We start from the raw sequence: 26267 nt of genomic DNA on the forward strand, positions 1-26267 counted from the left end.
GGGATAAAGGCATCAGCTTGCAGAGCTGGATGGCTCATTAGCACTAAATTTACTTTCATTTTTAAAAAGTGGAGATTTGACATTTATCAACATCTTTAAAATAAGGGAATTATTTAAAAATAATCTTTAAACTCAGATATGAATGGGAAAGGAAACAAAAATGTTATAAAGTGAGTAGCATAAAAGGGGGAAAAGCCTCATATGCAATCCATTTATACAAGCTCTAGAGCTTTTCCCAGTCAAATAGTTTCAGGACAGATTTAATCTATTCAGTGGTGTGTGCCCAAATCTTTGGAAATGTAACAACTCTTACATTGATATACTCTCCACATCTTCAAAGTGCTATATAATCACTCCTTCTACCACCTTCTTTTACAGACCGTAACTTGGCCAAGCCCCCACAATTAGTCAGCGGCAGGGTTGGGTTTAGAACCCGTACCTTCCTTAACAGTTACCCATCTTCATGCTACCAAAATGCTGTTACTGTGTGCTCCCATGTTCTGGATGACAAGATCCCATCTCACCCTCTTTGGCCTCCACATGCTGATTAGGAATACCAGGAGCAGGAGTAATCTGCGTATGACATACTGGGAACTGGTAGGACAGTGGCCCTAGGCAAAAAAACCCCGCAGACCTAAGACCCTTCCTTGAACACCACTGTCTGACATTTTGGCAAGGCAGCCTCTTCTGAGTGGTTGGGAGCCAGGATTTTTTGATGGATGACTAGTGCAGAGTCCCCTGGCAGAATTTTTTTCTCACTTTTATGAAATATCCTAGCCGTGATGGCACTACCCAGCATAACAGTGAAATGAGGACTTAAAAGCTGTGTCTGTCTGTCTGCAGTTTCCAATGGGTTAAAACAACAACAAAAACCTACTCCCACCTTCAATTTCTATTTTGAACAGCTGCATAAAGCCAAGGTCAGAAGCAACGAATATAAACACTCTCACACAATCTGGAGACTGGCACCAGGGGAGATAAAATAAAGAAAACATTGAAAAGCTATGACAAACACCCTGGACAAGAAGGTTATTTTGTAGGTACCATGGTCTCTATTTTTGCAAATGTATAAGAAAGACTTTCACCAAGAAACTCAACTCAGAAAATGGGAAGAGTATCATGAAGATAAGAAACAGATAGTAGAGAAGTCTTGCCCAAGTTCTAATTTCATTTGACAGACTCCCTCTGCAACTTTGGATAAGGCACTTCTCCCTGCCTCAGTTTCACCATACATAAAATGGGATCATACTCTAGATGAGATCTTAAACCCAAGAGCCCTGTCTGGTCAACAGGGTTACTAAAGATCCCCGGTGGCTTTTCATAATGGAAGTGGTTTGGCCCTCTGCTTGAACCTCTTTCACTGATGCAGTATGTTGATCACCTAGCTGTCACTCTCCGTCCCAGAGAGGTCCAAGTGACTCCTGTTTGTAAAGTTATTTGGGTTTCTTCAGGATGAAAGGCCCAGTATGAATGCAGTCTTGTTTTTCCTACTTTTACTTACACTCAGCTGGGTTTAAAAAAAAAAAATCACTAAAGAACCCCCCCATAGCCTGACAAGCTTTAGAATAAATCACAGCTTTGGGGAAGTGGCACATCATACATGCTTGCTGAGTATCTGCTCTGTAGTAATTGTTCCAAAAATCTCAGATATTGCATTTAGTCTAAAGGCTGCAAGACACAGCACTCTAGACTCCAACTGATTTGATTTAAATGTGAGTCAAGGGTGCACAGCAAAATATTCATTTTTTTATCCTTATCGTCAAACTGTGCTGGGGTTAGTAAATTGTCAAATCACTTGTGTAAAACTGGCTTAATTACGCGTGACAGTTAAGTGAGCGAGCAGAGGGAACCCCACAACGCCCCCTTATTGCCTGTGTGTTTCTACACTATATAATTCTGCATGTCTAATTAACCCATTGCTGCAATATGTAGGCACCAGGCTCTCCTGGTCAAGATTTTGAGAACGGTTCCACAGAAAGGTGAAGTTGTGATGTCTCAGGAGTTGGAGTCATCCTTCTGCCTGGCAGAATGACTGAAAAGAAGCTGAAGTGGTTCTGTCATTCATTATTCACAGCAGGCCAGGCTCTCAGGAACACTTCACAGCAATTAACCTTATCAAGCAGTACTTAATCACACTATAATGTGGAGAGGGTCAGATGTATTTGGTTGTATTGTACTAGCAGTTAAAGAAGCCAGCAATTCATCCGCAGCTAGTAGATCAGTAAAGATATGCTGGAAATATCTGGTTGTGTGACAGCTTCACAAATTGAGTTAAGCCATTCACTCATCCGCTGCTCCAAGGGCATAACTGAGCTGAAGGTCTGAACAGTTCCGAGTAATCCTCCTCTCCAAGCATACATTTCCAAATGGAGCAGGCGTCTTATGCCTCCCAGAGTGGTGGTCATCTCCTGATTAAAGTAGGTAACAGTCAGCACTCCTGGGTCATAATTCACTGGGTGACCTTAGGCAAGCCACTTCTCTCTGAACCTGTCTTTCCAATTTGCACAACGAGGATAAAATCTAAGCCCCAAAACCTCTCTAAAGTGATATCTGTAAAGAACTTGGAAATCCTCAGATGAAAGGTGATTATGTATTACTCATTTATCATCAAGGTAAGGACAGTATGGGTGTGTGAAAGACAGCAGGGACACTACTTTCTTTATGATCCTTAGAATCCCGCTCCATATTTTGGGAAGCTGGTTATACCCATGTGACCTACACAGTCACCCTGGAAAGACGCCAAATCCCTTTTGAAAAGCATGAGCCAGGCCTGTGTAGAATACACCAGGTGCACATCCACTACAAAACCAGAATTTCAAACTGCCTAAAAGCCAACTGCAAAGATTTTTCTGGAACTCTCCATACTCCATTTGTACAATTGAGTGCTGAAGATAAATTTAATAGCAATGGAACATATGTAGCACTCCTATCAATGTGTCTCTGAGGAAAATGACTTTACCGGAAACAATAACACTTAAATTCGGTTCATATTTCACCTGTGTGTGTCCTCCCACAGGGTTCAGACTCCATTTCTATGCTCTTGTCAAATAAAACTAATTGATTTTTATGTGGTAAATAAGTAAAACCTCTAATGTTACTGTAGGTTAGGAACTAACTATTTTTGTCCAAGGGAAGAGGGAAAGCAAGAATCCATATGCAAGCATCTCTTTCTCCATGCAATTTGATTGCATACCTCTTCTTCACACGGGCAATGCCTCAGAACAGGTGGATGTCCAAGTTTCATACATTCTTCTCCCTCTTCCACAATACAGTAGCATACCCTCCAAACAAATGCTGCACCCTCAGGCAGCAAGTAAGGGGAAAAAGCTTCCTCCTAGGCTGAAGCAGCAGCATAGGACTAGAGTGATATCACAGAGGGCAGCTGGACAGCAACCCAAACTATACTTATCTACAGCCTTCTAGAACTCGTGTCAACTCTAACACACCCGGCCTGTACTGTCCTGAAGAGAATAAATATCCAATATGCATTTTTATCTGAAGTCTCGCATTAGGGAGACGCACCTTTCACCTGCCAAGAGGCTAGTCTTTAGTTATTGCAGGGAAAGAGCTGACTGGTTGTTAGAGCACAGGACTGGGAGTAAGGACACTTCTTCTCTCCCCCCCCGCCCCCCCATCTCCGCCACTGACTCCCTGTGTGATCTTGGATAAGCCAATTTTCTGTGTTTAAGTTTCCTATTTGTAAATCAGGAATGCTCTTACCAACTTCACTGGCCTGTTGGGAGGTGTTTTGGGATCCTAGGATGAAAGACACCAGAAAAATATTCCTCCTTCTGCATATTTATTGACCCCATTGTTTCTATACGTGGTCAGCCAGGGAGTATGTGTTGATTTACTGGGTTTCTACTTTGAAGAGGGAGAATGAAGTTCTTCTTAAAGAGCAGCCATTTGTTAACCACACAGTTTCAAATTTATTAGGATGAAGAGGGATTGCGGCAGGATTCTCAGCTATTTCATGCCTTCTTTTTAAAAAATACTTGGTGTGATGATCACTCAGATAAAGTTTGGTGTGCTTGTGCAGCTCTGAACATTCGAAATAAGTTCAATGTCCTGCCTCGGGATAGAGAGGTTGTTTGATCAAGTGCCTCCTCCCATCCCAACACTGGGTACATTTTAATATGCTGACAACATGCTGGTTCTGCAGCAGTCCTCAAGTTTGAAACCATGTCTGAATTCCCTGAAGTGTTGGATTTGGTACAACCTCTGCAAAAATACAAAACCATCCAACAACAGACAAGTCTCCTTTCCTACCTGTTGCTGGGTCACTACTTCTCCCTCCACAGTACAAGCGCCTTCCCCATTTAGCCTCTCTCACACAAGCTTCTGTTTTGTAAAGAGGAAAAGCAGACAACAGTCATTCCTGTTGCTCTGTTCTGGGCTTTCCCCACACTTGGCAGGCTGCCTCCATATTTTCTACTCGTTTTCTCATCCTCTATCCAGACTAACACATTATTTACTGACCAAACCAAAAGCTGAACAAACTGGGGTAACTGATGCATGGTCACCAAAAAGCAGCAGTTTGAAACTCCATGTCCTTTATGGAGCATTTGCATGGTACTTGGAAGCAGTTCTCGCATTTTCGCATTCTGTGGATAGCTGTTAAGGGCCAGGTAAATGCATCAGATGCTGTATTTACACTAGCCAGCTTCACAGCCCTTAAATGAACACCAGCGCAACTCCACTCCAGTGGTAGCAACAGCAGAAGGTTAGTATAACTAGGACTCTGGTGTTTTTACCACTCTGTTGCCATGCCTATACTACAGCTGAAACAGTGGAGCTGAAACTGCGGTGATTTATGACTATGAAGTGTTTGCCAATTTGGATAAGGCACCACTCCCTGCCCTACCTCCCAACACGCCAATGATCCCCGCCTTTTGAAAACAACTGCTGCACATTTGGATCCCGTTTGCACTGTAGAAACCACCAATTTGGGAATGAGATTCCAGGATGGTTGTTCCCTGACAGCTAAACTAGTTTGGTCTTGCAGCACAGAGGGGACCGAACTGCATGTTTTAAAAGTGTGCTGTAGCTCTGCAATGCCCAACAATGCAGCACAGTTAAAACATAGTGCAGTCCTATCTGAACTGCAAGATTGAATTTTTTTAACTGCTTCAGTGGACTATTCCTTTATAACTTGGGTCTTGGCTACACTTGCAAATTTGCAGCGCTGCAGCAGGGTGTGAAAACACACCCTCTCCAGCGCTGCAAATTGCGGCGCTGCAAAGCGCCAGTGTGGTCAAAGCCCCAGCGCTGGGAGTGCGGCTCCCAGCGCTGTACGTTATTCCCCACAGGGAGGTGGAGTACGTACAGCGCTGGGAGACGCGCTCCCAGCGCTGGGGCTTTGACCACACTGGCGCTTTGCAGCGCCGCAATTTGCAGCGCTGGAGAAGGTGTGTTTTCACACCCTGCTGCAGCGCTGCAAATTTGCAAGTGTAGCCAAGGCCCAAGTCTCCCAACACAGAAGCTGCAACAATGGTGTAGCTATATCTGAGAGCCTGTTCCTCTTGTGCTGTAAGTGTCCCTGTGACAGAGTACTGTACTGGGAGCTAACAGGCGAGCCTGTGCTCTGATGCCTATTAGTTCCCCAGAAGAAGGCTGATTGCCCTCTTGCTCACCCAGCCCCCCCTCTTGATTAGATAATTAATGTCAGTTACCCCATTAGTCATTCAGCTCAAAACTGACAAGAAAGGCACAGAAAGGAAATGAGGGAGGATGGAAGAACAGGGTTAGCTGAGCCCAGGCTCACCAAGGTTTCAGAGGGGAGACCTTTGCTCCTCTCAGTCCTTGAGGAAAGGTCTGAAAGTACAGGAAACACTGTAAATAGCATTGCTGCACAGGACTGTAAAGGTGTTGGTGGAGAGAACATAAATAAATGGTAAGGTGTGGATATAAAACCAGCGGAGTCTGAGCAGGTTTCTGTGGTGCAGAAGGCAGGAGTGTGCCCTGCTACAGCCCCCCCGCTTAAAGGATTCTAGCCTCAGTTTACATGACAGTCAAATTTGACCTGATGGTGTAGTCCTGACATAAGCTCTCAGATGTCAGAATCCGCAATACTGGGTCTTTAGTTTGACTATCACCTATGCTGAGACCAGAATGCCTCCTTTTCCCTTTTAGATAAAGGATGCTGTTTCTGGAAAATTTAATCTTGAAATGACAAGAGTGTTGTAAATAAAACCAGCACATATCATTTGTTATACTGTGTGTATTTGTTTACTATCAATAACAAATTTAAGTGTTCCCACTGAACGTCTTTTGATAGCATGCAAGTCTAGGATCCAAGGCAATAGGATGATCTCAATCTAATTCCCAGTGAACAGTGTTCACATTGCAAAAACCTGCCACTACAACTGGCTTTGAGAGGTCAGACTAATTAGGCCACGGGGACTGAACTCTGTTCTTTCCCTCAGAGGTGATTCCTCCAGATTAGGATTACATGAGCTCTGACTGGGACTGTAGGGAGTTTGCATTGCTATTGCCCATGCTTAGGGCTTCTGTTTTTCAGGGTTTATTAGTTTCATTTTTCAGGGTTTATTTTTAGTAATTTCAGAGTTTTATGTAGATGTCCAAAAATCAGGGTTTTGTATATACTATAATGAGTAATCTCTTTGTAATGTTCCCTAGTGTGCTTTAATGTAGTATTGTTTCAAAAAGCACTATGTTAAAGTGCACTAGGGAATCTTTTAGTGCACATCAGCTTGGTCTACACAGACCAATTACTGTGCAACACGTCCATGCGCTTTAGAAATCACTCCCCCATAGTCTGCATTACTGTTCTCTGTAGACAAACCCTTAGATACAAGAAACCATTTCTGGTGTTTTCCTGTTGTTTACTGGATAAACACATTTCATTTAAAAACATTATTGGAGATGTTTTATCAGTTAAAACCAAAGACAGAAGCCCTACCTAGGCGGTATTTGTTCCATGGATGCACTGGGGATTTATTAATAGATTCTAAAGTCAGAAGGGCCCATGTGATCATCTAGTCTGACGTCCAGCATAACACAAGCCATAGGATTTACCCAAAATAATCCGTTTGAACTAGAGCATCTCTTTCAAAAAAAGATCTAATCTTGATTTAAAAATTGCAAGAGATGGAGAATCCACCACAATCCTTTGTAAACTGTTTCAACAGACTTCAGGGCTGTCAATCAATGCTAAATTAGTTTATACAGACCACTCTGTACAGTAAAAAAAATGAGAAAAGACAAACTATCTAAGAAGATAATGAATTAGCTGGAAGAGGAGGCAGGATAGCACCTAGATCCAATAATGGGCACATTAGAAATACAGAAAGATCTTTCCCATTGGCCTCTTCCAATTTGGAAATTCCTATGCAAGACCAACCAGGCACAGAGTGTAGGTTTTTCCTTTTCTTCCAAGACTTTCCTTTCTTTTTTGCTCATCGCTTGGTGTCTCTCTCTCTCACCAACTCAACATTATTTGTATTTGGAAAAGGAGGCCAGTTTTCAAGAACTAATTCAGATCTTTCAAAACAAATGACACACCCCAGCACTGAAAACAAAAGTCTCTCTGTAGAGAAATTACAACATAACACAGCAAAGGGACTGAAAAAGGGAGTGGTCACTGGGTGGGATTGCAAGCTGTCAGCCTCCACCCCAAACCCCACTTTGCCTCCAGCATTTATAATAGTGTTAAATATGTAAAAAAGTGTTTTTAATGTATAAGGGGAGTCACACACAGAGGCTTGCTATGTGAAAGGGGTCACCAGTACAAAAGTTTGAGAACTAATGTTCTAGACTGAGCAGAGTCCCATTGGGTAGACAGAAAGATTAACCTAAATAATCTATACAGAAGCTCCTGGACCCCAGTCCCTAATCCATGAACTATTGGAACTCATTTACAAAACTTTTTTTAAACATTACATGAATATATTGTCTTATACTATAGAATTAGAACTTATAATCCCTATCCCATGATGAGATATCTTTGAGCTATAATGTATCTTAATTAAAACCATCTTTAGACAGGTTTTTTCCTCAAAAAGCACTTTATCAAAAAATCCAATTTAAATAAAAAATCCAATTTTTTTATTTTATTTTTTTTTTAAATCATTGATTTGTATCCACCCTGAAACAAAGTGACTTCTGTGTCACTCCCAAAACCAACAGCAGCATTCGGTTTCTGAAGGGTGAATTTCTTAGGCAAGAACAAGGCTAGTTGGACTCCCCACAAGTCAACCCTGATGCTCAACACTGTACAATAATTGTATAAACTCATGAGCTAAATCTAGTACTAGCAGACCCCATTAATTTCCCATCTAAACAAACAAAAATAAGATGACCCTTCCCATTTCCTGATTCAAGATGAAGAGAAAGCCTTCCGTAGCCTTGCAGAAGCAGAAGTTATAATGAGCAGCTGATAAGAAACAATTGAGATTCTCATACGTAGTACAGTACAAGAGCTTTTTTCATTAGGTAAACTTCTCGAATCTGAGCCTGGAGACCTGGCTCCTTGAGCTGAAATGGAACTGGGGCGCCTTTCTTCCTCCTCTTAACTCCCCTATACAAGATCTCCCAAAAAGCATTCTTGCAATTTTGGCCTCAATTTTTCTGCTTATTTGCCAGTATGCATGGGAAACCTTTCACTCTTTGCTTTATCTGCAACTAGAGACAGCAGCACACAGAGCATGTATTTGCTTCACTGTAAAGTTATGCTTTGTTTGCTCTGGTGCATAGGCGGCAGGTTTGTATAATTTTTGGTGGGGCCCAAAATGGTGGTGCCCCCCCGCTCCCGCCCTGTAAGCCGATATAAAATGAAGCTACAACGCGTCAGCGCCACAAGATTACAAGGGTCAATTAAAAGTGGAAAGTCAGAAGCAGCACTTGCCTACTTCAATATACGGTATTATATTTTGTTGCATCTGTTGTGATGAAGTGGGAATGTTCTTAATATTTTCTCTGAATACTGTGTGGGTGCCTCAGTTTCCCCTGCAAGATGCCAACTGAAGGTGTTGGGGACAAAGAGATCAGGTGGCCTCCTTGTCCAGAAGAGACACAGAGGCCAGAGGAGGGAGTGTCAGTTTGGAGCTGGCTGGGGGAAATTGGGAGAGACCCAGAACTTGGTTCTGGGCTCCCCACCCCCCAAGATGGACCTGACAGAGGGGTTCTGTTTTCTGTACCAACAAGCTCTGTTTTAAACTGTGTTCCCGTCATCTAATAAACCTTCTGTTTTACTGTCTGGCTGAGAGTCACATCTGACTGCAGAGTTGGGGTGCAGCGACCTCTGGTTGCCCCAGGACCAGCCTGGCAGACTCACTTTGGAAAGTGCATGACGTGGAAGGGCATGCTGAATGCTCCGAGGTCAGACCCAGGAAGGTGTAAAGGCTTCTTGCCCTGGAGACAGTATGCTCCGAGAGAGAGCTCCCCCAGAGTCCTGACTGGCTTTGTATGGAGATGTTCCAAAGCATCACAGCATCCCCTTCCACACCGTGCACTTCCCAGAAGTCCGCACAGGCACTGACACTCCCTCCTCCGGCCTTTGTCTCTTTTCCAGGCATTAGGAGGCCACCTGATCTCTCTGTTCTCCAACACCTTCAGTTGGCACCTTGCAGGGGAAATGAAGTAAAAGCTGCCCAAACCGAGCTTGAGCACTCCTGAATTTTGAGGTGTTCAAATCTGGAAGGCAGGTGCTGGGGGTGGGAGAGGGCTGTGGGCTCCATGGGGGAGCATGGCAGCAACTGTCTGGAGCTGCATGGAGCCAGATACGCTGGTCTGAGTGGCACAGTAAGCGGTTTGGGGGTTGGAGAAGAGGTAGGGAGTTCCGGGGGGCAGTCAAGGGACAAGGAGCAGGGGGAGTTGGATGGGGCAGAGGTTCGAAGGGGCAGTCAGGGGACAGGCAGCAATTGGATAGGCATGGGAGTCAAGAGGTTCAGGTGGGCTCCAGTGGGAGAGTTATCAGGGGGATCAGGGGACAGTAGGGTGCGGTCTGGAGGGGGGAAGTTGGGTGGGGTGGTCTCGGGAGGGGGCAGTTGGGGACAAGGAGAAGGGGGAGGCTTTGATTGGGGCAGAGTCCTGTAATGGCAAGGGGCAGTTAGGGGCAGGGTCTCGGAGGGGTAATTGGGGAACAAGGACCAGTGGGGCTTAGATAGGGGTGGAGGTTCTGGGGGGCAAGTTGGGGCAGGGGTCTGGGGAGGGGGCAATCAGCGGACAGAGGCTGGGATTCAAAGGGCTCTGGGCTGCTGGCAGCCGCGGGGATCCCAGAGCCCTTTGAATCCCAGCCCCGGCTGGGAGTCAGAGGACTCTGGGCTGCCTGCAACCGCAGGGAGCCCAGAGCCTTTGTTAAATCCCAGCGGCGGGAATCAGAGGGCTCTGGGCTGCCCGCTGCGGCGGGGAACCCAGAACCCTTTAAATCTCAGCCGCTGCTGGATTTAAAGGGCTCTGGCTGCCCCGCTGGGGCGGGGAGCCCAGAGCCCTTTAAATCTCAGCCGCGGCTGGGATTTAAAGGGCTCTGGGCTGCCTGCACCCGCGGGGAGCACAGAGCTTTTAAAATCCCAGCCGCGGCCGGGAATCAGAGGGCTCTGGGCTCCCCGCCGCAGCAGGCAGCCCAGAGCCCGCTGATTCCCGGCCGCGGCGGGGAGTTAAAAGGCTCAGGGCTCCCCCCCTCAGCAGACCGCCCAGAGCCCTCTGATTCCCGGCCGCGGGTGGGATTTAAAAGGCTCTGGGCTGCCCGCCGCAGCGGGGAGCGCAGAGCCCTTTAAATCCCAGCCGCCGCGGCTGGGATTTAAAAGGCTCTGCGCTCCCGCGTTTGCAGGCAGCCCAGAGCCCTTTAAATCCCAGCCGCGGCTGGGATTTAAAAGGCTCCTGCGCTCCCCGCGTTTGCAGGCAGCCCAGAGCCGTTTAAATCCCAGCCGCGGCTGGGATTTAAAAGGCTCTGCGCTCCCCGCGTTTGCAGGCAGCCCAGAGCCCTTTAAATCCCAGCCGCGGCCGGGAATCTGCGGGCTATGGGCTGCCTGCTGCAGCGGGAAGCCCAGAGCCCTCTGATTCCCGGCCGCGGCTGGGATTTAAAAGGCTCTGGGCTGCCCGCCGCAGCAGACAGCCCAGAGCCCTCTGATTCCCGGCCGCGGCTGGGATTTAAAAGGCTCTGGGCTGCCCGCGCCGCAGCCAGACAGCCCAGAGCCCTCTGATTCCCGGCCGCGCTGGGATTTAAAGGGCTCTGGGCTCCCCGCGTTTGCAGGCAGCCCAGAGCCCTTTTAAATCCCAGCCGCGGCTGGGATTTAAAAGGCTCTGCGCTCCCCCGCGTTTGCAGGCAGTCCAGAGCCCTTTAAATCCCAGCCGCGGCCGGAATCAGAGGGCTCTGGGCTGCCTGCTGCAGCGGGAAGCCCAGAGCCCTCTGATTCCCGGCGCGCGGCTGGGATTTAAAAGGCTCTGGGCTGGCCCGCCGCAGCAGACAGCCCAGAGCCCTCTGATTCCCGGCCGCAGCTGGGATTTAAAAGGCTCTGGGCTGCCCGCCGCAGCAGACAGCCCAGAGCCCTCTGATTCCCGGCCGCGGCTGGGATTTTAAAGGGCTCTGGGCTCCCCGCGTTTGCAGGCAGCCCAGAGCCCTTTAAATCCCAGCCGCGGCTGGGATTTAAAAAGGCTCTGCGCTCCCCGCGTTTGCAGGCAGCCCAGAGCCCTTTAAATCCCAGCCGCGGCTGGGATTTAAAAGCTCTGCGCTCCCCGCGTTTGCAGGCAGCCCAGAGCCCTTTAAATCCCAGACCGCGGCCGGGAATCAGAGGGCTCTGGGCTGCCTGCTGCAGCGGGAAGCCCAGAGCCCTCTGATCCCGGCCGCGGCTGGGATTTAAAAGGCTCTGGCTGCCCGCCGCAGCAGACAGCCCAGAGCCCTTTAAATCCCAGCCGCGGCCGGGAATCAGAGGGCTCTGGGCTGTCTGCTGCGGCGGGCAGCCCAGAGGCCTTTTAAATCCCAGCCGCCGCCGGGAATCAGAGGGCTCTGGGCTGCCTGCAACCGCGGGGGAGCCCAGAGCCTTTTAAATCCCAGCCGCAGCCGGGAATCAGAGGGCTCTGGGCTTCCCGCTGCAGCAGGCAGCCCAGAGCCCTCTGATTCCCAGCCGCGGCTGGGATTTAAAGGGCTCTGGGCAGCCCTGGCGGCGGCGGCAGCGGCGGGGGGGCGCTCCAAGCAGGGGAGAAAAAACATTGGTGGGGCAGAGCCCCTGCTTGGGATTTATTCATGGGGCTAAAGCCCCAGAGCCCCATATAAGTCGGCGCCTATGCTCTGGTGGTGTATAAACTACAGATAAACACCAAAAGCAATTCAGACCCCACATGCTGTATTTCTCCCAGCATGCAGCAAGATACTTCCAAATAGAACAATTTCAGGGAAGAAAAGACGCCAATGAAGTTAAAAAACGCAGCCATTCTGACCGTTATTTAATTTTAGTCAAGCAAAAAGTGTTTCACCCAACCATTGGGGGCAGATCAGGAAGCTGTGGGACCGTCTCTTATTGTGGAGAGCACACAACTGGGAAGTAGAAGATCCAGATTCCATTTCTGTATCTGCCCCCAACCTTCCAAGTAACCACAGGCAAGTCACTTCACTGCTCTGTGTCTCAGTTTCCCAACATTTACACTTTATCTACCTCCCTGGGAGAGATGTGAAAATTAATTAAAGCTTGTAAAACACTCAAGATTCTCAGAAATGTGTTTCACAAGTGCCAAGTATTATTATCCTATCTTGAATAATTTAAATGGTTATCACAAAAAAAACAGGGAAAGGCATACTACGGAGGGCCTCACTGAGTATTTTTGGTTCACTAACAATACTAATCGCTATACAGCAGTTTAAAACTTTAAAGCCCTTAACAAACATTAACTAAGCAATTCTCATATCTTCGCTGGAAGGTGTTTTATTACTAGGGAAACTGAGGCAAAAATGTGAACTTATTTGCCCCAGGATCAGCATCAGAGCCAAAATTAGAATTCAGGAGTTCCTGGCACAAGTCTCAAGTTCAAACAACACCTCTAATAGTTATTACATAATAATTATTATACAGCACCCATTTTAAAAAACGATGCCAAACACCACTGAATAGGGATATGAGAGGCTCTATGTTCATCAATAGTGATCATGTTTAAAAACAGCACACTTCTATTTCTAATTACTGTTTAAAAAAAAACAACCAGATTTTCTTAAATTAACATTCAACTGTATCAACTACCTTGTCTCATTATAATTTGCAATTAGAAAAATTTATCAACCAAGAGAGGCGTTTCATGTCAAATGGGCATAGCTTGACGTCCCAACTAATTATGTTTATGTGTATATACACCTCTGCCCGATATAAAGCGACCCAATATAATGCGGGTTCGCATAAACGTGGTAAAGCTCTGACATGCTGCTCTGAGCAGCGTGTTAAGGGAGCCCCGGCCTGGCCCAGCAGAAGGGTTCGATAAGGGGCTGAGGGTCTCGGGGGTGGTCGGGGCCTCCCCGCCAGGGTCTGGGGGGCAGGAGCTCTGGGAGGGCACTTTTGGGGGCCCCGCAGTCCCAGAGTGGCCCGGGGGATTAGCAGGGGGCCGGGAGCAGCCCGCTCTGCTTCCCTCACCCCGGCCCCAGCCGTGTCGCTCGGGGGAAGGGGCTTGGGGGAAGGGATCCCCGCCGCACTCACCAGCAGCAGCAGAAGCAGAGCAGCCTGGCCCTAGCCCAGTCCACTCCGCCAGCTCCCAGCCGTGGTGCTCCGCTTCCTGCCGCAGGTGAGTATGGGGGGCGTCCTTTCCCCAACCTCCCCGCACTCACCTGCGGCAGGAAGCGGAGCGCCATGGCTGGGAGGTGGCAGAGTGAAGCGGACTGGTGCCAGGCTGCTCCACTTCCCACCACTGCGTGCCTTTCAGGGGGCGGAGGATGGATAGGGGTCAAAGTCAGGGGACAGGGAGGTTGGGTAGGGGGTGGGGTCCTGGGGGTGATTAGGGACAGGGGTCTCTGGAAGGGCAGTTGGAAAAAAGGAAAGGGGGGGGGCAAAGCAAGTTCGATATAACGGTCTCACCTAAAACGCAGTGAGATTTTTTTGTCTCCCGAGGACCGCGTTATATCAGGGTAGAGGTGTATATTCACAAATAGGAGTGTCTGCATTATGTGGATGGGCTTCATCTCCTATAGCATCTTTTATCTGAGAATCTCAAAGCACTTTATAAACATTAATTCTAACCTACTTAGAAGGCATTGTGAAGGTTACTGTACAGGTATTACAGATGAGTCACACTGAGTGAGTGCCAAAGGTGGACAAAGAACCTAGAAGGCTCATGTTAATCACTCCCTGATAGACCTGACAGGGGCTCAGAGAGTGGGGAGGAAACACCAATAATGATAATCAGAAACTAAAGAAAATGATAATGAGATGCATCCTCCCTACAGGAGTCATTCAGCAGAGAACAGACTAAACCCCATCTGCTCAATATGCAATTAGGAGACGAAAACTTAAAACAGAGGGGACTGAGAGCACACTTGGCATGGCACATCTTGTTATTAACTCAAATCTGTATCTCCAGCCCCTTCAAATGGCAATCCTTGCTCTTAATTTTAGATATCTCTGTTCTGTGTGGGAGGATGTTAATTTTGATTGTAGAGGGAAAATGTGTTGAAGTGTCAGGAATATTATAAGTTGCACCAACTAAAACATGCATACACTAAAATTAAGACTTCTATTTTGTGTCACTGGTTCTCTGCCCCTTCAGTGGCTTGAATTTATACAAACTCACTGCCCTCCAGGTACGAATATGGACAAGGATCAAGGGCACTGATTATTCAGCACTCTTCACTAAAGCAAAATTTCCATTAATTTCAATAGGACCAAAAGTCAGGTTTGTGTAGTCAAGTCTCTGCGGTAGTGCTCAGAATACTCTGGAATCCCAAGCCTCAGTTCTGATTGCTGTTTCTGATTCTGTCATTTAATCTACACACAGATTTCCATAAATGGGTTAACAAAATCTCTCTACTTTACAGGGGAGTTATGGGGCTTATTTATAAAATGCTTTGATATCTCCAGACGAGAGAGACTTTGAATTTCTCCAGTGCCTGTTATCCAAAAACCTCTGTGAAGTAAGGTTTTATTGTCCCATTTTACACATAGGAAATGGAGACTTAAAGTGGCTAAAAGACTTGAATAAAATAATATAATGGAGTCTACGGCAGAGGTAGAAAGAGAAAGTATTTGTTCTGGCTCCCAGGCTCCTGTTCCAATCAATAGACCCCTCTGCCAGTATTTTCTCTTTTGCATTTCTATTTGTGTCTTAGAAAATTCTAAGAATGTGTGGTGTTTAAAATGTACAATACAATCTCATTGAGGCTCTGCTTCTTTTTGATACTAGAGTAATGTGCTTACTAAATTAAATCATTGGAGATATGAATCCTCCTTTGACAGACCATTGCATTACAGAATTGTAATCGCAAAATAAAACATTTACTATAAAGAGAATAAATTCACCAGCAGCACATGCAGCAAGGAGAGAAGAGCATGCAAACAGCCAGATTATTTGTACTTACACAGTAAAACAGGTTTCTTGACTGGCACAGACACTTGCTGAACTGGAGTCACATCCTAACATTTGTAACAAATTTCTCTCTAAGAAAGGAGTCATGCATCACATGGAAATTCAGTTTCTGACAGCTTAAGTAGGAGATGGCCATTGTGGCAACAATGCTCTGTCAAATGTAGAGATCCCAGAGCCTAGCAGGCAGAAAATATAAGCTTCTCTATGAGTAACAGGTTCCCCCTTTGTTCTAAGGTCAACAGAGTTTTCTAGAATCTCCAGAACGTCTCCTTCCTCTGCCACCTGCAGATCTCCGACTCAGCACCATAGTAGCCAGACATTACATTTTTCCCACAGCAGTCCCAAAGCAGAGCAATCCCTTACTTCAAAGAGGATTACTCTTTAAAACATATCAATTTAAACACAGGAGTGGGTGCCTTCTCCTGGTACTTCAACTAAGCCTCTTCTCGCTAAGCCTTCCAGATCCTTTGGTGTCTGACTTCTGGGGAGTGTTTTGCTGGTGTTGAAAGAGGCAAGCTGTCAGAGTCTTGATAAATAAATACAGCAAGCTGGGTTGTCACAGTTTGCTGCAAACGTTTCAAAAAAACCCAAAACAACTGGTGTGAAAAGCTGTTTACAGAGCAGCGCCCCTGAAAAGTGTTCAGTATTATGTTTATTATCATTATTAAAACATTGGTGAGGTTTTATTAGGCAGTAATTTGTGTTTGTGGGTTTGTCTTGTTTGATCAGCTACAAAGGTTAACATTTATTGGAACTCATAGATCAGATCTTTTCTTTGAGCACTTATCTTACCTCTCCCAAGTCCTTCCTCTCCTGCTTTCTCTATCACTGACCACCACCACCATCTTCCTTGTCACTCAGGCCCATAAACTAACTGTCATCTTTCATCAATCCCCTCATCAGACCCACATAATCATCCACTTTCTTATATAACATCTCTAAACTCCCGCCGTTCTTCTATGCAGCCAAAATTCTCGGCCAAGCTGTATTTGTACTGCTACTATTAATAAAATGGACTCAGAATGAGAAAAGAGCATTTATTGATTACCCTGCAGATATACAATATAGCACAAAGGGCAGACAACTATGAACACCTAGCTATATTTACATTGATGAGCGCTTTGGCCGCTCTGAAAATGTGAATGAAGAAGTGGATGTTTTCCCTATGATTAGCTGGCAGGCCCAAGTAGAGCAAAACAGCTTCACAACACCCCTATGAATCAGCCACTGGCAGTGGCACTGAGAGCGAAGCAACCAGTGAACAGAAAAGGAAAATTATAAAACCACCAATTTTTGTTTACAAAGAAAAAAATATGCAATGAATACCATCTAACACCTCTCAATATTTCTTTCACATAGTCACAGCTTTTCCACTATTTCCTAAGTCTGCTATGGTGCACTTCCTCTGCCCAAGAGAAGGTTGAGGCCTGATGCTAATGAATCCTGCCAAATGCACAATTACTTACAAGAGAGTATTTGCTCTGGGAGACATAGATTATGTCTTAAGGCACCAATAGCAGAGCTTTGTCTTGTATTATTTTTAAGGGAAATGCTGCACTTGGCCTGACAAGTATGGAGTTCATTTGTAGTGTACAGAATGTAGGTACATGTCTCCATTTCTAAGTTTGAACCGTCAACAAGTTATACTCCACTGTTTACAAGGTAAAACCTTCCACATGGAGCTCTCTAACATCACTATACTTTGATTAATGCAATAAATCCTCCTCACTGCCCTCTGCAAATTCCTTATACCAGAACTTTCTACTGCATGGACTTCCCTTTCCACTTTCTCAGGCAATGTGGCCTGATCCTGCAAAGGGAGGTGCACCCTAAACTCTCACTGAAGTCAATGGACATGGAAGGTCCATTCCTACCCAATCAAGCCCACATTCAAAGAAGGAAGAAGAGTCCTTTGTCCCAGTACCTAATCCCGGTGACTCATGCTGTGGCTAGGAACATCCTAAATACAATCCAAAATCCTGCGCTATTTTTGCTAAAGGATATTGCTTAAATAGTTCTAATAAGCCCGTTAAAATGGGGGGAAGGGGAGGAGCAGTACAAAACTGCATAAATTAAAATTTAACTTTGATTACACTTTGAATTTTAGAGGGCTGAGGCAAAGGGCTACAGAAGAAAGCATCTACAGTCCATTTACCAACCTTAGGAGAGGTACTGTTCCCAATCAATCTGATGGTAGAAGGTGACATTCAGATAAAGTGCACAGTACAAGAGACGTGATAGCTGTAGTCTCTCCACTGTTTATAGGTAACATATTGATTTGTAAAAGTTTATGACCCACTAAACTGCATATCAGAATGTGCGTTCTTGTCACACTTTCCTCTGTAAAGCGGTTGATTTGACATGATTTTTTAAAAGAGCAATGATTTAAATTACTGCATTGCAACTGAAAATAAGTTTAACTAAGCTAGAAGAAGCCTGTTCTGTTCACAGAAGAAAGAAAAGCAATCACTTATCTCCCCTTCAGGTTTCCTCACGTGAAACGTGGCAGCTGTTTAACCAGCACAAAGCAATGATGCAGCACACTTTAAGGTAGGAGACAAAATTAGAAGTTTGATTTGGAATCCATTCCCTGCAGAAAATATGACTCAGCACAAACCTGGACACTTTTAGAATTATGGGGAAGATGCACTTCTCTATCCGGGCTTTCCCCACGTGATTAAATCCTGGTTTTCTAGCAGACTGGTAAAGCTGTAAAATAGTATATAATTTAGTGCCTCTTGAGGCCTTGAATAGCTCATCTTAAGCCTCCAAGTCACCCAGGCATAAGTGAGGAGTCTCAAATAAATAAAAATACAATTTTGTCATGGTGACTTCCTTGTTTTTTCATCTCCATGTTTGCCCAACATGGAGATGAAAAAACTGCTGAACTTGAATTAATATGCAAACTAGATACTATTAACTGTGGTCTAAACAAAGACTGGGAATGGTTGGGTCATTACACCAATTGAATCTATTTCCCTATGTTAAGTTCTCCTCACACCTTCTATGGGCCATCTTAATTATCACTTCAAAAAGTTTTTTTTCCTCCTGCTAACGATAGCTCATCTCAATTGATTAGACTCTGCCTGTTGGTATGCATACTTCCACCTTTTCATGTTCTCTGTATGTATAAATATCTCCTGTCTGTGTGTTCCATTCTATGCATCCGAAGAAGTGAGCTTTAGCTCACGAAAGCTCATGCTAAAATAAATTTGTTAGTCTTTAAGGTGCCACAAGTACTCCTGTTTTTTTTCTGGGAACATGGTTAGTGTTGCTGACTCTGCAGAACACAAAGATCAGACCTTTTCCATAAACAACGTCAATTTTTTTCTGTTTAATTTTCTGAGTTAAAAATAATACTCAGCAGTAGTGGATTTCCTGACAGTGAAGGTGCTAGACTTGAGAATGAAGTCTACTGTATCTGTGTGTCTTGAGCATCCTTAGAGCAGATAAGGATGTAGAGACAACTTCAAAGGATAAGTTGGGGTAGTTCAGTTTCCAAGCTTAATCAATCATTCTTCAGCTGGTGATCAAGCACTCAGTTTTACTAATTTTACATGCAACATGTTCACTAGACAGTCACCTAAAGCCAGGCTTAAAAAATAAATAAATCCTGTTTAAAGGGCACAGACTTTGTGATCAGTTTGTTGTGCTAATTAAAAGGTGATGATGGAAAGTTTTAGTCTATTATCTGAAATCTGTGCAGGGAACAACTTCATCAGGTGGAATTAACCAGCCTTGAGAGTCAGAACATCTTAGGGTTTGTCTACACTGGCACTTTACAGTGCTGCAACTTTCTCGCTCAGGGGTGCAAAAAAACCACACCCCGAGCACAGCAAGTTTCAGCGCTGTAAAGTGCCAGTGTAGACGGTGCACCATGCTCCCAACGCTGGGAGCTATGCCCCTCGTGGAGGTGGTTTAGGTGCTAAGGCTTTAACTAGCCTTAAGTCTTTAACTGGAATCTACTGAAAAAGTATTTTCGGTCTTTTGACATATTCTCTTCTCAATACATAGGGCCAGAATATCAGAATAATGACATTTGCTAAAAAAAAAAAAAGATACAAGATTTAATGTTTGTATGACAATTGGCTATCTATTTTCAATAAGCACAAATTACCACCACATAATTGCTCCCTCACTAAATATGATCTCCAATTTTCAAAATCTTAATACAATGGTCAATTTATATATAACTGAACACAGAGTAAAAAGTGAAAAATATTTAAATCTAGATTACTTTAACAACCTTTATGCTGATTATTTACTTTTTGCATTTCTCTTAGTTTGGACAGTGAAAGCAGACTGGTTAGTTTTACATTCTAGTTCTCATGCATTAGCACAAAACTCTCCTCTGAGTTCACAACATTTATACACAGCCAATTTACAATTCACTCTTCTTCATAAAATTATTTACCTATTAACAATGGTTAAGGTAATCAAAAGAAAGGAGTCAGTTTCATTGCACTGCATACTTCACAAAATTGTATGTCTAGCCAGTTACACTATCTCATGAATAGTCAGTTTCCCCTTTACTTTATGAGTCTTTTACATAGCAACACCTGAAAAGAACATTTTTTAAATATATAAATTAAAATATAAAAAGGTGGCTGTAAAACCACAAAAAATGGCAGGGCACGTCAGGAATAGGTGAAATTCATTTTCTTTATTTGACTAGATTTCAAGTTAACATGTTCCGTTTAAATTAAAAACATTTTAATCCAAATTGACTTTCTCCCTTAAACATTCCCAGTAGCATCTGAAGAACCAAAAGCTTCAAGCAGACATGCATCTTCTCAAAAACACATTTCTATTCCACAGCATGATTACCTTATGTCCCTGTCTCCAATGTGGAAGACTACAGACATGGGCGATAAGTGTTAGCATAATATCTTACTAAAAAGGTGGAAGGCAAGACTGAAGTTCTAGTAGCTAAATTCAGGAAGTACTATCAACAAACTGCAATCACCGGAACAAAGTTAAATAAAGTGTTACTGTAAAATAATGAAAGATGCTGATTAATCATTTCTTGTACTTTCAAGAGAAAAATGCAAACAAATAGCTAGCTACTTTTCTTATGGAACAGGAAAAGAAAAAGAGGTAGAAACTTTTATTCTGTCCTTTTCAAATGATTTGGCTTTGCCATTAATTGTTGTTGCTAACTTTGGGCCCAATCCCAAGAGGAATTGGGCATTTGCAACCTCCACTGAAGTCTACAGAGGCAGGAAGAGCTCAGACACTCTCAGAATCAAGTCCTTTATTTATTTTTATTTCTCATCATATACTGAAGCTAACCCTATTTGTTCCATTTGCAACCCCTATTAGAATGCAATGAAGATCTCTTTGTCCAGAACTTTAATTACATACAGGGATACAAGCTTTGCCTCTATAATGCCAAGTCCCCAAAATTTTCTACAGATACTTTAAAGTTTTGCTGTTTCATTTAAACAAAAGTAATTTAGAGACAATGAACAAAACAGAAAGTAAATAAATACTGAAAGTAAAAGAAAAAGCTTTACTGTTCATATGCTCCCCCCACAGGTTCTGCTCCAACATTACTATATTTTCCATCACACCACAAAAGGGATTGTCACCAGAGCTTGATGTCTGTCACAATGCAGACTGACAATAATAGCTTTGGAAGAGATTTTTAAGGACAGTCACTCCCTAGGCTAAGTCATTTCAGAACAGTTTAAGACAGAAGGTGCCAGTGGGGCCTAAAATATACTAAAATTACTTTGCAAGTCACCAGTTTTTAAACCTGCATTTACCTCTCTCCCCCACACCCCTTTTCTCTGCTTCTGTCATTTATTTATATCAAATGTGGAGTTTAGGGAGGGGACATGGCTTTCCTCTGGACTTGAGGGGGAGAAACCACCATGTGCTCCCTGATGGGCGGAGCCAGGCCAGCCACGACCAAAGCAGAGGGGCAGACAGGAAGTATAAAAGGCAGGCCTTGCAGCTCAGTCGGCCTGCAGCTGGTGAGGGAAACAGGTGCTCACCACTGGGGTTTGTGCCTAAGTGGGACCTCTACAGCACAGAGGACTTTAAGGGACTACTAGGGATGCTGAGGAGCTGCTGGGACTGTTGATAGCTGTATATCCTGAGAAGATAAGAGGACACTCATAGAATGAAGCTACCTAGTCAGTGGGTTATAAGAAGTAGCCCTGGAACACCAGACAATAGTCTGGTTGTAGTGCCAAAGTACTGGTTTGTGTGTCTTGATGGGATCCCTGCTGACCCAGTGGCAGAGTTCGGTCACTGTCAGGGTTCTGGGCTAGGACCTGGTGGAGTAGGGTGGGCCCAGGTCCCCTTATCTTTCCTGTGGCCACCCCACCCTGGGAATGCTGCCTACCCACCTTAGACCAAGAGGCCAATGTTTTCTGCTGTCTGCCTGAGTTAGGATGTCAGGTGAGAGACCATTTTGTGCTCTGCCCGGCCGGAGCCCCTAACCACGTGGGCCTCTGCCCTGCCAGAGGGCCAGAGCCCTAGATTCTCTGCTGCCAGGACCTCGGAGACTGCTAAATCCCCTTTAAGCTGGCTTTTCCAGAGATATGGAAGCAAGGGGGTGTGGCCTCCTATGGGCCTGGTGAGGAGGGATGGACACTGGCCTCTACATGGAAAAACTGAGGTTCCAGAATACTCAGCTAAAACATTTCTCAGGTTTACTCCATTCTTCTCCCACCCTCTCTCTTTTAAACCATCACTCATTTGGAGTCTGACATTGATGCCTTCTGGAAGGGTAGATGCCCATATCTGGGACCAGGGGCCACGCAGTAGGTAGCTATTGACATTACTGGACATAGCTACGCATCCACCTTAAACATACTGCAGGGGGAGATTTCCTGTCCAGAGCACTTGTGCAAGTGCATAGTCAGTCTTGTACCGTACAGATGTCTAGTGTTATGTTACCAGTTCCTGCCTCACAAGTTGTTGTACCCTCTTCTAGAGAGATCTGTATCTCCAAATCCCTGTTAGCCCACCCAATGTCATCGCTCACCCCTCTGCATCCCCTCTCAACTCCAGAGGATGATCCATGTTCCCTAACACTGGTCCCCCTAAAACTCCCATATGCCCAGGCTTTAATGGGTTCCCCCTTTGAACTATCGCTACAATGTACCACTGCTGTCCCCCGAGTACCCCCAGCCCCCCCCGAATCTCATTAGCTGCCCCAGAGCCCGTCCCCCCAGAGACCCTCAGCCCAACATCCTGGACCATCAACCAACCTCTCCAGGCACACACCCCCCCGCAGGGAGCCCCCTGTTGTCCTAGACACCCACAGCCCCGCCCCACAGAGCCCCCAGCCTGCCCCCCCAGAGCCCCCCGGCTCTTGGCGCTTCCTGTTGCGCCAGACACTCCCCCTCAGGGAGCCCCCAGCTGCCCAAGCCGCCCCCAGCCCCTGTCAGCCCCGGGGCGGGGCCCCCCGCACCTGTAGGCCAGGCTCATGCACTCGAAGAGCTTGGTGAGGGAGGCGTCGATGCTGAGGCGCCCCCCGGCCCCGCCGCCGCCCCGCGCCGCCCCGAAGCGGTAGGTCTGGCACGTCTGCTCGTTGACCGTGTCGAAGTCGTAGCCCTTCTTGGGCGGGTGCTCGCTGTGCGGCGACGAGACCATGAAGTGGCCCGAGTGGATGATCTGGGGCCCCGCGGGCTGCCCCCGCCGCGGCCCGGGCCGCCGCCCCGCCGGGGAGCCCCCATCGTCCGTGTCCGAGGAGTCCTCGTCCGGCTCCGCCCGCCGCGACACGGGCCCCGCCGCCCCGGGGAGCCGCCCCGGCCGCATGAACACGTCGGCGGCCATGGCCCGAGTCTCCCGCTCCTGCTGCGGCCGCGGCCCCCTCCCGACTCCTGGCCGCCCCGCCCCCGTCTGGCAACGCCCCTTAAAGGAGCCGGGGCCTGCGCAGGGGCAGCTGGTGGCGGGGCGGGAAGCCCTGGACCAGGACTGGCACCTGTCTGAGGGAGGCCAGGCAGATTCTCCAAGCCGGGGAGGCAGCCACCCCAGCGCCCCTACCCGTGCTCCCTGGCAGTGCACCCCAGCCCCTCTCTTCCCCCAGTCCCAAACTCCCTGCACCCCACCAACCACCCTTACACCCCACCTTCCTCGGCCCTGCATCCCCCCTGAACTTCAACCCCACCCCTGCAATGCATGCACCCCACACACTCTTCCCCGTGCTCCCCCAAACCTCCCCCTGCACTGGTAAAGCCTGCCCTTAATTCCTGCACTGTAATCCACCCAAACCAACCCTTTCCCCTGCAGGCCTTGGTGCCCCTCCCTGCTACCATACAGCTACAATCCCCTAAACACCCATCCACAGATCTACACTGTAATCCCTCTGGCACCTTCTCGCATCCCCTCCAATAACTAGACCAGAATCACCCAGCACCTCCAAAGAACACCCACCGCCCACACATGCAGGCAGTGCTCCTACTCATTAGAGGATGGTCACATTTGGGCAGGGCCACCCTGAGGATTCAGGGGGCCTGGGGCAAAGCAATTTCAGGGGGCCCCTTCCATAAGAAAAAGTTGCAATACTATATTCTCGTGGGGGCCCCTGCAGGGCCCGGGGCAAATTGCCCCACCTTCTCCCCCCCCCCCCCTTGGGCAGCCCTGCATTTGGGAACCGCCATCAAGGATCAGGGTTCCATTGTCCTAGCTGCTGTACAGACAAACAAAAGAGAACGCTTGGGGGCAGGAACTTGCAATCTACAGGTCAGACAGGATGATGCAGGGTAGTACCCTGCTCCCACTGAACACCCCAAAGAACCGGGAGGCTGAGGAAACTCCTTCACTGGAGGTTTTTGAAAGAAGGCAGGATAGCCATCTGTCTTGGATGACTAGACATAACAAATCCTGCATCATGGCAAGGGGTTAGACTAGATGAGCCTTGTGGTCCCTTCTAGCCCAATGGTTCTATGATGCTAAGGCCTGTACTGCCATCCTTCAAACAACTCACTGCAATTCCTCTGGCACATCCTCCAAATACACTACAATGGCCCCTGCCACACCAACTCCCCACATACCAACACTACAATAACCTCACTACACCCTGCATGGCTTTGTTGCAATACAGCACATAGTTTCAAACCAAAAGGCAGCATTTTCGCTTCCCCTCCATATGTACAGAGTGGGGCCAGGAGAATTTTCTCCACTGACCTTTCTCTCCCTAGCTACACACGGCTGAAAGGCAGTTACATTATGGCTTAATAGCAAAGTGACAACTGGGTTATTTATAATGAAGATGGGAGACAGATGCGTCTCTTCCAAACACACACAGCGAATCGAGAAGTTTCTGTCTCAGCTGTGACTAACACCCTGCTGCTGCAACAACCCCTCCCCCTGCACTCCTATCCCATTAGCAATCACGCAATGCCACCCCAGAGCTGCCTGCAGCCTTGAAATGTTCTAGCTCAGTGGTTCTCAAGCAGGGGTACACAAAGGTCTTCCAGAGGGCACATCAACTCATCTAGATATTTGCTTAGTTTTACAACAGGCTACATAGAATCATAGAACATCAGAGTTGGAAGAGATGTCAGGAGGTCATCTAGTCCAGTGGTTTTCAAACTTTTTTTTCTGGCGATCCAGTTGAAGAAAATTGTTGATACCCGCAACCCAACAGAGCTGGGGATGAGCAGTTTGGGATGTGGGAGGGGGCTCTGGGCTGGGGTGCAGGCTCTGGGGTGGGGCTGGGGATGAGGAGTTTGGGGTGCAGGAAGGGACTCAGTTTGGGGGGGCTCAGGGCTGGGGCATCGGCTTACCTCTGGTGGCTCCCGGTCAGCGTCACAGCTGGGGTGCAGAGGCAGGCTTCTGTCCTGGCACCGCGGATTGCGCTGCACCCCAGAAGTGGCCAGCAGCATGTCTAGCTCCTAGGTGGAGGCACATAAGCAGCTCCACATGGCTCTCGCCCACAGGCACTGCCTCCCCATCACCTACTGGCCGGAAACCAGCCAATGGGAGTGCAGAGCCAGTGCTTGGGGCAGTGTGCGGAGCCCCATGGCCCCCTGGCCTAGAAGCCAGACCCGCTGCTGGCTGCTTCTGGGGTGCAGCACGGTGTCAGAACAGGTAGGCACTAGCCTACCTTAGCTTGGCAGCACTGCTGATGGGACTTTTAACATCCCAGTTGGCGGTGCTGCCCAACCCTGGGTGCTGAGCAGGGTGACCCAGTGCCTTACATGCTGCGACCCAGTACTGGGTTGCAACCCAAACTTTGAAAATCACTGATCTAGTCCAATTCCCTGCTCAAAGCAGGACCAACCCTAGAAAGCACAAGCAAAGTCAGTACAAACTAAAATTTCATAGATAATGACTCTATACTGCTCTACATACTATATACTGAAATGTAAGTACAATATTTATATTCCAATAATTTTATATTATATGCTAAAAATGAGAAAGTAAGCAATTTTTCAGTAACAGTGACACTTTTGTATTTTTAAGTCTGGTTTTTGTAAGCAAGTGGTTAAGTGAGGTGAAACTGGGGGTATGCAAGATAAATCAAACTCCTAAAAGCGTATCTCTGGGAAGGTTGAGAACCACTGCTCTAGCTAGTCCTGTAGGGCTCTGGCTGCCTGTGATTGCCCTTCCTCCTATAGTCCATTGCAAACGGAAGAGAACTGCTCTCTACTCCTCCTAGTGGACACCAATTAAAAAACCAAATCAAGTTTAAACTGTGCCTTTTCTTTGGAGTCTGGACAGTATCATTGATTAGACTGGGGAATTATTTTTTTATTTTATAGAACAGTTTACAGTGGGTGGAAAAAGCT

At 46.6% G+C, this 26267-nt stretch overlaps 1 protein-coding gene across 2 annotated transcripts in view; it reads right to left on the bottom strand.

Moving 5' to 3' along the window:
* LOC123350998 (MLX interacting protein) overlaps positions 1 to 23339 on the bottom strand; it is a 67024-nt gene extending 43685 nt beyond the window's left edge. For both annotated transcript variants that reach the window (XM_044990033.1, XM_044990032.1), the window contains exon 1: positions 22943 to 23339. In XM_044990033.1, coding sequence (XP_044845968.1) covers positions 22943 to 23307 — 365 coding nt within the window. In that variant the 5' untranslated portion in view covers positions 23308 to 23339. The remainder of the gene's footprint in view (positions 1 to 22942) is intronic.
* Positions 23340 to 26267: the final 2928 nt, after the last annotated feature.

This window comes from Mauremys mutica, chromosome 16 (genome assembly GCF_020497125.1).
Source record: "Mauremys mutica isolate MM-2020 ecotype Southern chromosome 16, ASM2049712v1, whole genome shotgun sequence".
NCBI classification, from domain to species: domain Eukaryota; kingdom Metazoa; phylum Chordata; order Testudines; family Geoemydidae; genus Mauremys; species Mauremys mutica.